Source organism: Anabrus simplex, chromosome 4, assembly GCF_040414725.1.
Source record: "Anabrus simplex isolate iqAnaSimp1 chromosome 4, ASM4041472v1, whole genome shotgun sequence".
Taxonomy (NCBI): Eukaryota; Metazoa; Arthropoda; class Insecta; order Orthoptera; family Tettigoniidae; genus Anabrus; species Anabrus simplex.
Window position 1 is genome coordinate 56,786,951 of NC_090268.1, and position 15,416 is coordinate 56,802,366.

General features: G+C 38.0%; 1 protein-coding gene across 1 annotated transcript in view; it reads left to right on the plus strand.

The window, feature by feature from the left end:
• Positions 1-15,416, plus strand: part of Spf45 (splicing factor 45) — a 99,934-nt gene that overhangs the window by 11,576 nt on the left and 72,942 nt on the right. Inside the window, exon 2 of the mRNA XM_067146197.2 lies at positions 9,027-9,146. Within this exon, the coding sequence (XP_067002298.1) occupies positions 9,027-9,146 (120 nt within the window). The remainder of the gene's footprint in view (positions 1-9,026; positions 9,147-15,416) is intronic.

A 15,416-nucleotide genomic window follows, 5' to 3' on the forward strand; every position in this document is an offset into this window, starting at 1 on the left:
AATATTTTAAACAACCATAAAGAACCCCCAAATAAGTCTAGGTATCCAATTGGTTATTTTACATCCTGAATTAATTTTTCTTAAGCTAAATATAATAGTAGGGGCAAGGATTCAGATATGAGAGAAAGGCACAAATTCATAAGAACAAAGAAAAATACAGTAGTTCTCAAAAATCTGGATGATAACAAAGAAAAATTCAGTGAGTCCTACACAGAAAAGTAGGTGAAACAGGGGAAGAGGAATTGGCAGAATTACCATTAACAACTGCCGAAGAAGTTGGTAGGCTGTGCAATAGCAACAGGCAGCAGAAGAAGTTCATTGATGAAACCAGGAACCTATTTGAAAAAGAGATGAGAAATGAAAATTTAAACTAGCTTTGACAGAATAGAATATTCCCAGTTTTGCAGGGATTTACAGAAGAGAATGAAAGCAGATTGTAAGAAATTTAATGACATTTTAAGAGCGACTCTGGAAGAGAAGACAAGCTTGAAAACAGCTAAATGAATGCTCACAATCAGTAAGAAGCAAATAATAGTAATTGATTGAGACAACGACCAAATTTCTGACAAGGATGAAATATTATACTTCATTAGAAATTGCTATGTTAAATTATGTGCCAGTCACGGAAAACAGGAGAGTGCCTAATCTAGATGAGGTGACTAAAGTTCCCGAAGTACTTCCTTCTGAAGTCCAACATGCAATTGACTGCATGAAAAAGCAAACTGCTACTGGGCATGATGGACTCTTGATTGATATGTGGAAGCTTACTGGTGAGGACACTATAATTTATTTAGCTTAAATCTTCACTTACTGTTTACACAAAGCATCAAACACACCATCCTGGAAAAAAGCAAAAATTATTCTGCTGCATATACACCATTAAGAACTACCATCCTATCTGCCGCTTTTTGCTCTCTACAAGGTATTTATCAAGATTTTGGCAAACTAGATCAGTTCCATCAGCTCAGCCAATCGAGCTAGCTCGTTTCTGCTGAGGATTTGGTACAATCGACCACATCCTCACCCTTAAGGAAGTTATTGGCGGAGCAACTGAATATCAGCTGCCTCTCTGCTTAGCCATTGTTGATCTTGAAAAGGCATATGACTGTCAGTCGTGTAGTCATGATACAAGCATTAACTGAGCACTGCATAGAAACAGGCAACATCAAAGTCCTCGGTAACATCTGTGAAACCTCTTCAGTCTTTGTAGATGTCTACAGAGCAACAGAGGAGTTCCCCATTGAAAGAGGTGTGACGCAAAGGGATCCTATATATCCATGCCATTCACAGCTAGTTAGAAATGGCTGTGTCAAAAGTGAATTGGCACAAAAGGGGAATCTGAATCAATGGAAAGAAAGTTGAACAACCTGAGATTTGCGGATGGCATCGTACTACTGGCTAATGATGCTGAAGTGCTCCAGCTCTTAGTCAGCAACCTTGCATGGACATGTTGAGAAGGGGACCTGGCCATAAACCTTACAAAAACAAAAATGATTGGTAATAGATGAGTCCCAGCAACAGATGTAAGGTGGTGGAGTGTAAGTGTATGCTGTCAATTTTTTCAGCTGTTGGCATCACTGGTCGACAGCTGAGAGTCTGTTGTGGTGATTTGTTACATTAAAGATGGTTTCAGCAGCTTGGATGTGTTATCTGTGCGATCATAATTCAGAAAAGGTAAGACATTACTTTTTACCAAATGTAGTAAGATAAGCCCCTGAGTTGTCCAGAATAATGGTACCGTTTTGTCTTAAATACTGTGTAGAATGCTATTAATGTTGGTTGGAATTTTGTTATTTGCACTTACAGATAGTAACACTAGTGCCATCTACTGTGAATCAAACTGCCAGGCAATTTTGCGTACACTTGGCTGCCACACAGCTGCTGATATGAGATACTCAGTTTACGGTGCCTTATCTTATAATTATCTATTTTGACCTTATGGGATCATTTTATATATGGTATTATTTGTATTTATTTCTTGCAGTTTAAATAAAATATGAGGTTTTTTTTTCCTGTTTGCTTTATGTCGCACCGACACAGATATGTCTTATGGCGACTATGGGAGAGGAAAGGCTTAGGAATGGGAAGGAAGCAGCCGTGGCCTTAATTAAGGTACAGCCCCAGCATTTGCCTGGTGTGAAAATGGGAAACCACGGAAAACCATCTTCAGGGCTGCCGACAGTGGCGTTCGAACCCAATACCTCCCGGATGCAAGCTCACAGCTGCGCATCCCTAACCGCATGGCCAACTCGCCCAGTAAATATGGGAAAATACAGAAGGAAAACTGACAAATCATGTCTCACACAAGCACAGTTTGATGAAGCGAAGACTGATTAATGAGGGGACTAGTCAGAGGGTTGCTGCCAACTGTTAGAAAGACTTAAATTGTGAGCAGAAACAGTTAACTTTTTTTTATAAATAGAGATTTTAATGTCAATTAAATTATAAAACATTGCATTAAAACTGATTATACTTTTTTTAAAATTTTAGGGCACCATAGCTAATTCAAGGTGTTCAGTGAAGGGATGGAAGCACAGCTGAAGAAGCATGTTCAAGATCTGGAAGCTAGCTTTTATGGAATGACTCACAAGACGTTAATGAAAGTGCCTTATGAGTTTGTTGTGAAGAATGGATTGCAGCATCGGTTTAATAATGAGCTAAAAGTTGCCGGCAAAGAATGGGTGTATTGATTTCCTGCAGATTCGGGTCTTTCTTTAAGAATGCATGAACATTGTAGCTTAGGACGCGCAATAGTTTTCAAAAAGGTGCAAGTTAACAAATATTTTCAGAACCTTATGGAATGTTTACAGGAGTACAAATTTTCTTCTCATTTTCAACGTGGGTGAGACTGCCATGTTGACTGTTCCTGACAAGACTGCCAAAGTTGTTGCTACAAAGGGGAAGAGATCAGTGAAGGAAATACAATCTGCGGAGAGAGGTCAAATAATGACTGCTGTTTGTTGTGTGAATCCAACAGGACGTTTCATACCACCAGTTTTGATTTTCTCCCGTAAACATAATAAGCCAGAGCTCCACAGTAATGCTCCCACAGGAACTCTTGGACTCGTGAGTGAATCTGGTTACATGAATTCCAAGTTTTTCATAGTCTGGCTGCAACACTTTGCCAAACATGTCAAGCCAACTGTGTATGATCCAGTTTTGTTAATCCTGGACAATCCTGTATCACACTCTTCACTTTCTGCTGTAGAATTCTGCAGACAAAACAACATTGTACTACTGACTTTGTCACTCCATGCTAGTCATATGCTGCAGCCATTAGATTTTTGCCCCTTTGAAGGAATTCTGTTGTCAAGAAGTAGAAAAATGGTTTAACAGTAATCCAGGGAGAGTTGTGACACAGATGGAAGTGTCTGGTCTATTTCGCATGGCCTTTGAGAGAATGGCAACAGTTGGAAAAGCTGTAGCTTATTTTTGAGACACAGGAATTCATCCATATAATCCTCGTGTGATCACTGAAGATGATTTCTTGCCTTCTGAAGTAACCATGATAGACTTGCCAATTGTTGAACATCTTGATCAGTCAGTAAGCGGTGATTAGCAGGATGAAGACGGAGACAAACAACAACAAGAGGAAGTAGTAATGAACGACCAAGAAACAAATCAGGAGTCACAAAGTAATAAAGTACAGTACAAGTCCGCTATAGCGAGAACGGGATATAACGAGAATCCCGTTATAACGCCAGTTCTATTCTGCCCCTTCAAAATTCCTATATTAAACTGTGTATTATCCTTCGGTTACAGCGAGAGCCCTATCACTGACACATCCGTTATTACGAGCGATTAAGTGTGCACGATTTTTTTCCGTCACCGATATTTATACACCTAGCCATTATATTGCATGCGATCGATCATCTTTGATATCGTTTCCTCGCTATATCAACTAGCAAGCTTTCTCGTTGACATTCAAAGGCGATGTTGGAGTCGATTAGTAAAACCCGCCGATTGCTGTTCCATAAAGAAAAAATTATAATTAAAGAGAAGATGATTTCCTAATAAATGCACAAATAACTTATCCGATAGCAGTTGTAAACTCATAAAAAATAAAGGCTGGAGTAAATGATCGCTTAATTTTAATGCTAAATACTGCAATTAAGTTATAATGGGATACACCTCAAGATATGGCAGAGTGCATAATTTATTTTGGAGGTTAGTTTATATTTTTATTAAGGCCACGGTCGCTTCCTTCTCACTCCTAGGCCTTTCCTACCCCATCGTCGCCAAAAGACCTATCTGTGTTGGTGCGACGTAAAACAAATTGTAATCAAAAAGTTTATATTTTCTCATGTCTGGTTAAATTTCAGAAAGGCTATTATCATGTGAATTTATTGCAAGAATGTTATAATTTCTCTACTGGTGCTTGAAAAATGTTTTTATGATACATAAATAGTACGGTTAACTTAGGCTAGGTGACGCTGTTTGAATAAGAAAACTGAAACATTTGACTCAAAATGTAGTCAGTCATCTTCGGAACGGTATCGTTTTCTCGCTATGTGCACTTGCATGCTCTCTCGACATTCGAAGGCGATGTCAGAGGAGTCGATTGGTAATACCTGTCAACTGCCGTTCCGTAAAGAAAATCAGAAATGAAAGAGAACATGTTTTCGTAACAAAAATGTAAATTACGTGGTTGATAGTTGTTAACTCATTAGAAACAAAGGCTAAGTAAAAGATCGCTTAATTTTAATACTCTGCACTGAATTTGAGTAAGAATGCGATACACCTCAAGATATAGCAGAGCACATCACTAATTTCAGAGATTAGATTATATTTTCTCGTGTCTGGTTAAATTTCGGTAATGCTATTCCTATGTAAATTTAAAGCGAGAAGGTTATATCATTTTTAGACTGGCGCTTGATATATTTTTTCATGGTACATACGCGGTTAAATTAGAGTATGTGATACTGAATAAGAAAACTGAAGCATTTCCCACAAAATACGTCCTTCGGTATCGTTTTCTAGCTATGCGCACTTGTGAGCTTTCTCGTCGACATTCGAATGCGATGTCAGAGAAGTTGATTAGTAATAGCCGTCGACTGCTGTTCCGTAAAGAAAATTAGACTTTGTGAGGAGTCGAAACCGGTTCTGTTTTTAAAAAAAAATTTAATAAATAAGTATTGATCAGGTGGATCTCTATTTTTTTCTATGATATATGAAAGGACTGTCGGTCTATAAAACGTGTTCTTGAATGGAATCCTAGAGAACATCAAAGGCCAAGAGGAAGACCACTGGACCGATGGGACAAGGACACACGGAGAACTACTGGAGTTTATTGGCAGAGAATCGCCCTAGACCGTAAGAAGTTTTTATAAGAAAAGAACTATTCTATAATTATCTTGCTTACAGATGTTTGGAGGCCACATCATATAATTATTCAATTGGCTGACAATGAATGAAATATAATTTTCATGTAATAACACTTGGGTAAATTTTCAGGTTTTGGATTTGTTACAGTAGAGCAAAACAACAGTGGCATACATTACTTTACTTACTTAATTCCTTAAACGCCTGTTGAGGAGCATAAGGCCGAGACAAGGTTTTGCCATCTGGTTCTGTGATGTGCCATGTTTTTCAGCTTTCCCCATGTATACCCAAGCTGCTCACTCTCTATCACTACTGATCTCCTCATGTCATCGTAGGTCTTCCTCTTCTCCTCTGCGCATGGGGATTCCACTCGAGAGCTTGTTTTGCTATGCTGTCATCAGGTCTATGCAGTGTATGGCCAATCCACTGCCACTTTCTTTTCTTAATCTGCTGTTCAATCAGTAATTGGCACATTCTCTTCCACAGTTCCTCATTTAACACCACTTCTGGCCAGTATATCCCTAAGATGTTTCTAAGACATTTGCTTACAAATATCTGAATCTTCCGTGTCAAAGAACTGGTCATTTTCCAGGTTTCACATGCATAAAGCAGCACAGACTTGACATTGCTATTGACGATTCACAGTTTTGTTCTCATACTGTGTCCTTTAGATCTCCATGTGAGATGGAGTGTTGCGAACGCACCATTAGCTTTGTTCAAACGGCTGGTCACATCTTCGTCTGCCCCTCTGTTCACCATTTCGATGCTTCCTAGGTAGCAAAAGCTATTCACTCTCTCTATGACATGCCCCACATGGGTCTCTCCTGATCATAGGACTGAAAACCAATTTGACCGTTTTGCCATAAAGAGGAATTGGTGCACCTCTCTACTCGATGTGAGAAATAGAAGAAGAGTAGACGTTGGTAGTGACCACCGTTTAGTCACAGCAACTGTATGCATTAAGATAACTTCAGCAAGATGATCAGGTCAATACGGTAGAGTGAAATATAACATCAGCAGGCTGAAGGAGACTACCGTCAAAGAAGAGTTTTCAATAGATCTTCGAAATTAGTACGAAGAGCTGGCCAAACTGGAGCAGGAAGAGATCAAGGATATCGACCAACTTTGGACTAAGGCCAAAGAAGCGTTCAACTCAACCTGTGAGGCTGTACTTGGAGTAAAAAAGAAAGGAAGATCTGACTGGGTTTCACAAGACACTTGGAACTTAATTGAAGAGAGAAGAATCGCTAAAACCAAGAAAAATGCTGCTAAAACAACAAATGCTAAAGAGAGGACCCACAAGGAATACGCTGTTATCAGTCAATCAGTTAGGTGTTGCTTTCGCAGGGATAAAAGGATGTTTATTAATAAGCTAGCCACAGAAGCAGAGCATGCAGCGGAAGTAGGAGATGTAAGAACTGTCTATACCATCACAAGACAATTGGCCAACAAGAAATTTGATGGTAGTAAATGGACTTCTAGAATGTTGTTAGGTACTCAAGAATTTTCTTTCCTCCGAGGAAGAGCAGATGAAGAGAGTATTTTACGGAATTTCTGAACCGGATTACCGAACCAGAACAGGAGGATGAAGCGATACCAGAAGACCGAAGGATCAGCAGTGAGCCACAAACAAAACAGGAAATAGTAAAAGCCATCAAACACCTAAAGAATGTCAAATCTCCAGGACTGGATAATGCCATACCTGAAGCTCTCAAAACAAATCCAGAGGTATCTGCAGATTTACTGCTTCTACTGATTTCTGCTATTTGGGAAAAGGAGACTTTCCCAGAAGAATGAAACAAAGGGCTGCTTATCAAACTTCTGAAGAGAGGAGACCTGTTGGTTGGCGACAGCTGGCATGGTATCACACTGCTCTCTGTGCCCAGCAAGGTTCTTTCCCGAGCCATTCTCGACAGGATCAAACTGTACACGTGGACAGTAAGCTAAGAAAACAGTAGACCACTCCTGTGCTGATCAGATCAATACCTTATGGATAATTGCAGAGCAATCAGCAGAATACCAGTCATCTTTTTATTTGCTCTTTATTGACTTTGAGAAGACCTTCGACCTCATTTTTAGGGCTAAGATCTGGAGAGCAATGAAGGTCTTTGGCATTCCGAAGAAGATCATCAGTCTGATTAAGTGCATTTATGATAAGTATACATGCCAGGTGGAACATAAAGGGCATTTGACGGAACCAATTGAAGTTAAGACTAGTGTGAAACAAGGCTGTCTACTTTCACCCATACTGTTCCTTATGACTCTTGATGTTGTCATGTGAAGCGCAATGAATCAACAACGGGGAATCCAGTGAAATCTTACTCAGTGACTGGAAGATTTGGACTTTGCCGATGACCTATGCTTACTTGCTCATAGTTGTAAAGATATGGAAATTAAGCTTAAACACCTGGACACTGAGGCACAGGATTAACAATAAGATGAAGGAAATGTGATTGAGAAATTTTAAAAATCTGCATTGCTGGTATCAAATTGACACAAGTGTGATTAACAGATATAACTTGAAAACAGTATTCTCTCACCCTTGGGTAAATAATGCAAGTATCGAGCTTGAATTATTTATTGTTATTATTTTATTATTATTATTATGACTTGTGATGTACATCCATTTATTATTGTTATTATTATTATTATTATTATTATTATTATTATTATTATTATTATTATTATTATTATTATTATTATTATTATTATTATTATTATTATGTGCGTATGGACCCAATGGATCACGCAAAGCTCTAACGATTCTGTTTTCTGAGTTGCCAAACAGCTCTCATCCTTTCTCCGTGGATCCTTTTTCGTTCTTCTGTCCACTTTGCTCCAGTCTTCTTTTTCACTTCGTTCTCTGGTTGCACTTTCCATCCATTAATTTTTTTCCTATAAAGGTTTCTGTCCGCGGTGTCATTTGGGTTTATCTGGGCTTTTTCCAGATCCTTCTTCACTTCTAGTACCCATGGAATTATTATTATTACTATTATTATTATTATTATTATTATCTACGTAGTCAAATGATCGTATTGTGTGTGAGGTTATGTCATGAAACATGTGCTGTACATAAATATTAAATGAGTTCAGTTAATGTAAATACCTGTAAATTAATATTATATAATTTATTCTTACCTGTATATACACAAATTGTAATCCACTATGGTATTTCGAAACACACTGTAACTTCTAGAATGGCACTAGATCATGCTAGAATATTATGTACATTATAATCATGTTGTTAGGTACTTGAGAATTTTCAAGAAGGTATTTTTTGTAATGTAGCTTTCTAGAAGCCTGGCCAGACACATATATAAGGAGGTGATCTTGATGGTAACGATGAGTTATTGTGTAGTCGGAGTTTCACTGGTGAACACGTGTTTGTGGTTGACATGCAGTGGGTGCAGTCTCCATGTTGAAGTGATAGGCATTTGTTAAAAATGGCAGCTTTGTTGATGTGTGTATTTTGCTAGTGACAGCAGTGATTAAGATTATGTGTGTGTTTAATTTGTAAATAGATGTGAATAAATAACTGTACTAACTGACAGCATTTCGTGTGCGTCTTTGTGGATACGGTAAAATATGATTGTACAACATGGTATTTTCCTTAGTTTATTTCGATATCTCAGGTTTGAATCTTGCATAATAACATTGTGGTCAGTAAAGAATGTTGTTTCCTAATGTTGATTGCTCTTTTTCAGCCGAAACGAGAATCACATCGGAAGTCAGGTGTTATACTTGCACCTGTGATTGATTTGAAATCCAAGAAAGATGATGATGATTCCAATTCCAATTCAAGTTTTGGCAGCTACACAGGAAAGGTAATGGATGGATGTATACATACAAAATTACGTAGACAAATATATTTCTTAAAATCTCCCAGCTGTAGGCCTACATATGGTGAGCTACAAGTTTATGAAGTGATATTAAAGATACGTTGAAAATTTCAACTTATATTTAACACAGAAAAATATGTCTGATAGTAATAATGTTAGATTTTTAAGTCTAATTGATATAGAGATTTTGTGTTGTGCAATTTGTCCTTTCTACTCTCTAATACAGATTTTATGTGCAGCACATGTTGGTTTATCTTTGGAACAGTCATGTACATTATTGTTTTTACATGCAACACATTTTGGTTTGTGTGCGGAACAGTTATGTATGTTATGCAAGTGTGATCATTTAGCTTAAGTGAAAAAAAAAAAAAAAAAAGCAATATTAATTGAACCAAAGATATCAAAAGATGTAAAAATACTGACATGGAAATTCAACATAATATTTTTATACTGTCACATATTTTGTTCAAGATGAAGGTGACGGATGTCAAATTGAATCCTCATGTCAGATGTGGCACCAAGTTTATTTCTGTACTGATTTTCAGTGAAGTCAAAGTTCTTCTTTCATATAAGATGACCTTAAATTTTTGAAAATACACTGAAGAAAATGGAAATTGAAACACCCAGAAGGAGTGGAGCTACATTGCTGCAATTGAACATGCAGGACGAGTGTTCCGTTGTGATTCGATGATTACACTTTCAGGTCCCTCTGACCGCAAGTTTGGACAAGAATCAATACAGGATGTGCCCACCACAAGCTGCAATACATTGATGAATTCAATAGAAAATAATATATTATTATTGGTCCACCTTATCAATACAAAATGAAAATTACATAGGGACTAGTTTCGACCTAGTAATAGGTCATCATCAGCCTGAAGTAAGTCAAAGATCGAAGAAAACATAAACAATGTAAACACAAGTACAGTCTCTTTAAAGGTACATACCAAGTGGGAAGTTGAGTAGAGATATATTAAAAATAATAACTCATCCAAATTGACGAAGCACTGAGCGGAATTTATGTAAAGTTCGGTGCGCCGTATATTATAAAAGACCACTGTGCACTAAATGATGCAATAAAGAAGAATAGTAGGTTGAATGCTGGCTTCTTCTTAGCTGTTGTATAATCGAAGAAGATTACGTCGTGTTTTATAAGGTATTGATAGACATCAAAATACATGGATGTTGGAAGGCTCTTCAGTTTTTTTGAACATGGCAATAGTTGCGTGTGGAGGCTTAGGAAACCAGAGAAGCGTTATATTATGTTAAAAAATAGAGATCCTTAAAAAAGTCCCGTGCGTTGTATAAATTGTGGAAATGGAAATCGAAAAAACTTGGTTCTTAAGCGATAATGTTGTTCATTCAGAGATTGATTGAAAATAAAGAATCGTAACATAGTCTTCTCAAGATGTTCATAAACCAGAATTAATAGACGATGCGAAGTATGATGCTAGGAGAAAGCTCTTCTGCTTCTGGAATCTTGAAGGACGATGGATGTTTCACGAGGTGGAGCAACATATATGGAGTTAAATAAAGGTGGAAATAAATTCGCAGTTCAATGCGGACCATAAATTTGATTCTGAATAAAAGACAGTAAGATTTTTTTTTTTTTTAATATGTCAAAAGGAAAACTCAAGCGTGATGTGATGAGCTGAAGAGAGAAACGGAGGTAGGAAAGGATCAAAGGAAATTTTGAGGAGGTGAGGGAAGAAAAATGAAGGCAGGAGAAGAATATATAATTTTTTATTTTTTATTATTTTTTATATTTTATTTTTTAGCTGAAGAGAGAAACGAAGGTAGGTAAGGATCAAAGGATTTTTTTATTTAGCTGAAGAGAGAAACGAAGGTAGGTAAGGATCAAAGGTTTTTTTTTTTTTTTTTTTTGGAGGCGAAGGAAGGAAAATAAAGGTCTGAGAATTTTTTTTTTTTTTTTAGCTGAAGAGTGAAACGGAGGTAGGTAAGGATCAAAGGATTTTTTTATTTAGCTGAAGAGAGAAACGAAGGTAGGTAAGGATCAAAGGATTTTTTTTTTTTTTTAAGGTGGGGCTGAGGGATGTGGGAATATGGAAGAATGATTAAGAAAAGTGCTAAAAACAGAATGAACAATCGGACCTTTAATATTAGATTTTGATTGTCTGAAAAGTTGAATTAGCAGGTCAAAAAGAATGTTTGATTTTTCGGAAATGTCATTGAGATTGAAATTGGGATTGAAATATTGGTCTAAATTTATAAAGCAATTCTCTGTTATGTTAAGGAGGGGTCCTTTATTCATAATTTTGAGAATTGTCATATCTTGTTTAATGTCAGTAAATTTATGATTACAATCATTCATGTGCTGACCAACTGCAGAAAATTTATTGTGTTTTTGGGCATTGACATGTTCAAGGTATCGTATTTTAAAGTTTCTTCCTGTTTGTCCGATATAAGAAGAATTGCAGCTGTTGCATTTGAACCTATATACACCAGATTTTGAAAAAGGGTCAGTTCTATTAATAGATGATGAGTTGTGTAAGACATTAGCGTTATTATTGTTGGTTTTGAAGGAGATTTTAACATCATGTTTTTTAGAAACGTTAGTGACCTTGTAAATATCTTTATTGAACGTGAAGGTAGAAAATGAAGAAATTTTTGGTTTTTCTTTTTTCAGAGTGGTTAAAGGACGATGTTTGTATTTATTGATAATACTTTCAATGAAAGAACTATTGTAACCATTGAGTTTTGCGATCATACGGATATTGTTCAATTCTTTTTTAAGATCACATTCTGACATTGGGACCGTATAGGCGAACCATGTGACCTTGCCGCGGTGGGGAGGCTTGCGTGTCCCAATGATGCAGATAGCCGAGCCGCAGGTGCAACCATATCGGATGGGTATCTGTTGAGAGACCAGACTAACGAATGGTTCATCGAAAGGGGGGTAGCAGCCTTTCGGTTGTTGCAAGGGCGGCAGTCTAGATGATTGACTGATACGGCCTTGTAATAATACTCAACATGGCTTAGCTGTGTTGATACTGCTACACGGCTGAAAGCAACGGGAAACTACAGCCGTAACCACCTCCCGAGGACATGCAGCTCTCTCTGTATGAAAGATGTACTGATGATGGCTTCCTCCCGGGTAAAATATTCCGGAGGTAAACTAGTCCCCCATTCGGATCTCCGGGTGGGGACTACACGAGAGGGGGCGATCATCAGGAAGATGGATACTGACATTCTGCGAGTCGGAGCGTGGAATGTTAGGAGTTTGAATCGTTGTGGTAGGTTAGAGAATCTGAAAAGGGAGATGGATAGGCTAAAGTTAGATGTAGTTGGTATAAGTGAAGTACGTTGGCAGGAAGAACAGGATTTTTGGTCAGGCGACTACCGAATTATCAACACGAAATCAAACAGGGGTAATGCAGGAGTTGGTTTAATAATGAATAAGAAAATAGGGCAGCGGATAAGCTACTACGACCAGCATAGTGAAAGAATTATTGTCGTCAAGATAGACACCAAACCAATGCCCACCACAATAGTGCAGGTCTATATGCCTACTAGTTCAGCGGATGATGAAGAAATTGAAAGAATATATGAGGAGATAGAAGATTTAATACAATATGTCAAAGGTGACGAGAATCTAATTGTGATGGGAGACTGGAACGCAGTGGTAGGCCAAGGAAGAGAAGGTAGCACAGTAGGAGAATTTGGATTGGGACAAAGGAACGAAAGAGGAAGTCGGCTGGTTGAATTCTGCACTGACCATAATTTAGTCCTCGCCAATACTTGGTTCAAACACCACAAACGACGGCTGTATACGTGGACGAGACCTGGAGACACTGGAAGGTATCAAATAGACTTCATTATGATTAGGCAGAGATTCAGAAACCAGGTGTTGGATTGCAAAACTTTCCCAGGAGCAGACGTGGACTCTGACCACAACTTGTTGGTCATGAAATGCCATCTGAAGTTGAAGAAATTGAAGAAAGGAAAGAATGCAAAAGGATGGGATCTAGACAAGTTGAAAGAAAAGAGTGTGTTGGATCGTTTCAAGGAACATGTTGCACAAGGACTAAATGAAAAGGCCGAAAGAAACACAGTAGAGGAAGAGTGGAGAGTCATGAAAAATGAAGTCAGTAGGGCTGCTGAAGAAATGTTAGGAAGGAAGAAAAGATCAACTAAGAATCAGTGGATAACTCAGGAGATACTAGACCTGATTGATGAACGACGAAAATACAAGAATGCTAGAAATGAAGAGGGCAGAAAAGAATACAGGCGATTAAAGAATCAAGTGGATAGAAAGTGCAAGGTAGCTAAGGAAGAATGGCTGAAGGAGAAGTGCAAGGATGTCGAAGGCTGTATGGTCCTGGGAAAGGTAGATGCTGCATACAGGAAAATCAAGGAAACCTTTGGAGAAAGGAAATCTAGGTGCATGAATATTAAGAGCTCAGATGGAAAGCCACTTCTAGGGAAAGAAGACAAAGCAGAAAGATGGCAGGAGCATATCCAACAGTTGTATCAAGGTAACGATGTAGATAATTTCGTTCTGGAACATGAAGAGGCTGTTGATGCTGATGAAATGGGAGACCCAATTTTGAGGTCAGAGTTTGACAGAGCTGTGAGTGACCTAAATAGGAACAAGGCACCTGGAATTGATGATATTCCCTCTGAATTACTGACTGCCTTAGGAGAAACCAGCATGGTAAGGTTATTTCATTTAGTGTGCAAGATGTATGAGACAGGAGAAGTCCCATCCGATTTTCGGCAGAATGTTGTTATACCTATTCCCAAGAAAGCCGGTGCTGACAGGTGTGAAAACTACCGCACTATTAGTTTAGTATCTCATGCCTGCAAAATTTTAACACGTATTATTTACAGAAGAATGGAAAAACAAGTTGAAGCTGAGTTGGGGGAAGATCAATTTGGCTTCAGAAGAAATGTAGGAACACGTGAAGCAATCCTGACTTTACGTCTGATCTTAGAGGATCGAATCAAGAAGGACAAGCCCACGTATATGGCATTCGTAGATCTAGAAAAGGCATTCGATAATGTTGATTGGACCAGGCTATTTATGACTCTGAAGATGATAGGGATCAGATACCGAGAACGAAGAATTATCTACAACCTGTATAAAAATCAGTCTGCAGTGATAAGAATCGAGGGCTTTGAAAAAGAAGCAGCAATCCAGAAAGGAGTGAGGCAAGGCTGCAGTTTGTCCCCTCTCCTTTTCAATGTTTACATAGAACAGGCAGTAAAGGAAATCAAAGAGAAATTTGGAAAGGGAATCACAGTCCAAGGAGAGGAAATCAAAACCTTGAGATTTGCCGATGATATTGTTATTTTATCTGAGACTGCAGAAGATCTCGAGAAGTTGCTGAATGGTATGGATGAAGTCTTAGGTAAGGAGTACAAGATGAAAATAAATAAGTCCAAAACAAAAGTAATGGAGTGCAGTCGAACGAAGGCAGGTGATATAGGAAATATTAGATTAGGAAACGAAGTCTTAAAGGAAGTAGATGAATATTGTTACTTGGGTAGTAAAATAACCAACGATGGCAGAAGTAAGGAGGACATAAAATGCAGACTAGCACAAGCAAGGAAGAGCTTTCTTAAGAAAAGAAATTTGCTCACTTCAAACATTGATATCGGAATTAGAAAGATGTTTTTGAAGACTTTTGTGTGGAGCGTGGCATTGTATGGAAGTGAAACATGGACGATAACTAGCTCAGAAAGAAAGAGAATAGAAGCTTTCGAAATGTGGTGTTATAGAAGAATGCTGAAGGTGAGATGGATAGATCGAATCACGAATGAAGAGATACTGAATCGAATTGGTGAGAGGAGATCGATTTGGCTAAATTTGACGAGAAGAAGGGATAGAATGATAGGACACACCTTAAGACACCCAGGACTTGTTCAGTTGGTTTTTGAAGGAAGTGTAGGTGGCAAGAACGGTAGGGGTAGACCAAGGTACGAATATGACAAACAGATTAGAGCAGATGTAGGATGCAATAGTTACGTAGAAATGAAAAGGTTAGCACAGGATAGGGTGGCATGGAGAGCTGCATCAAACCAGTCTATGGACTGATGACTCAAACAACAACAACAGGCTCGATGAACCATACTATTATAAGCAGCTCTTTTATGGATTTGTGGATGATAGGAAACTTGATGAATAGTGGAAGATGTTTGGGTAGGCTTTCTGAAGATGTTGAATTTTAAGGAATATAGATGCCTAATGATGGTTAAGTCTAAAAAATTTATTCTTTGTTCAGATTCAGATTC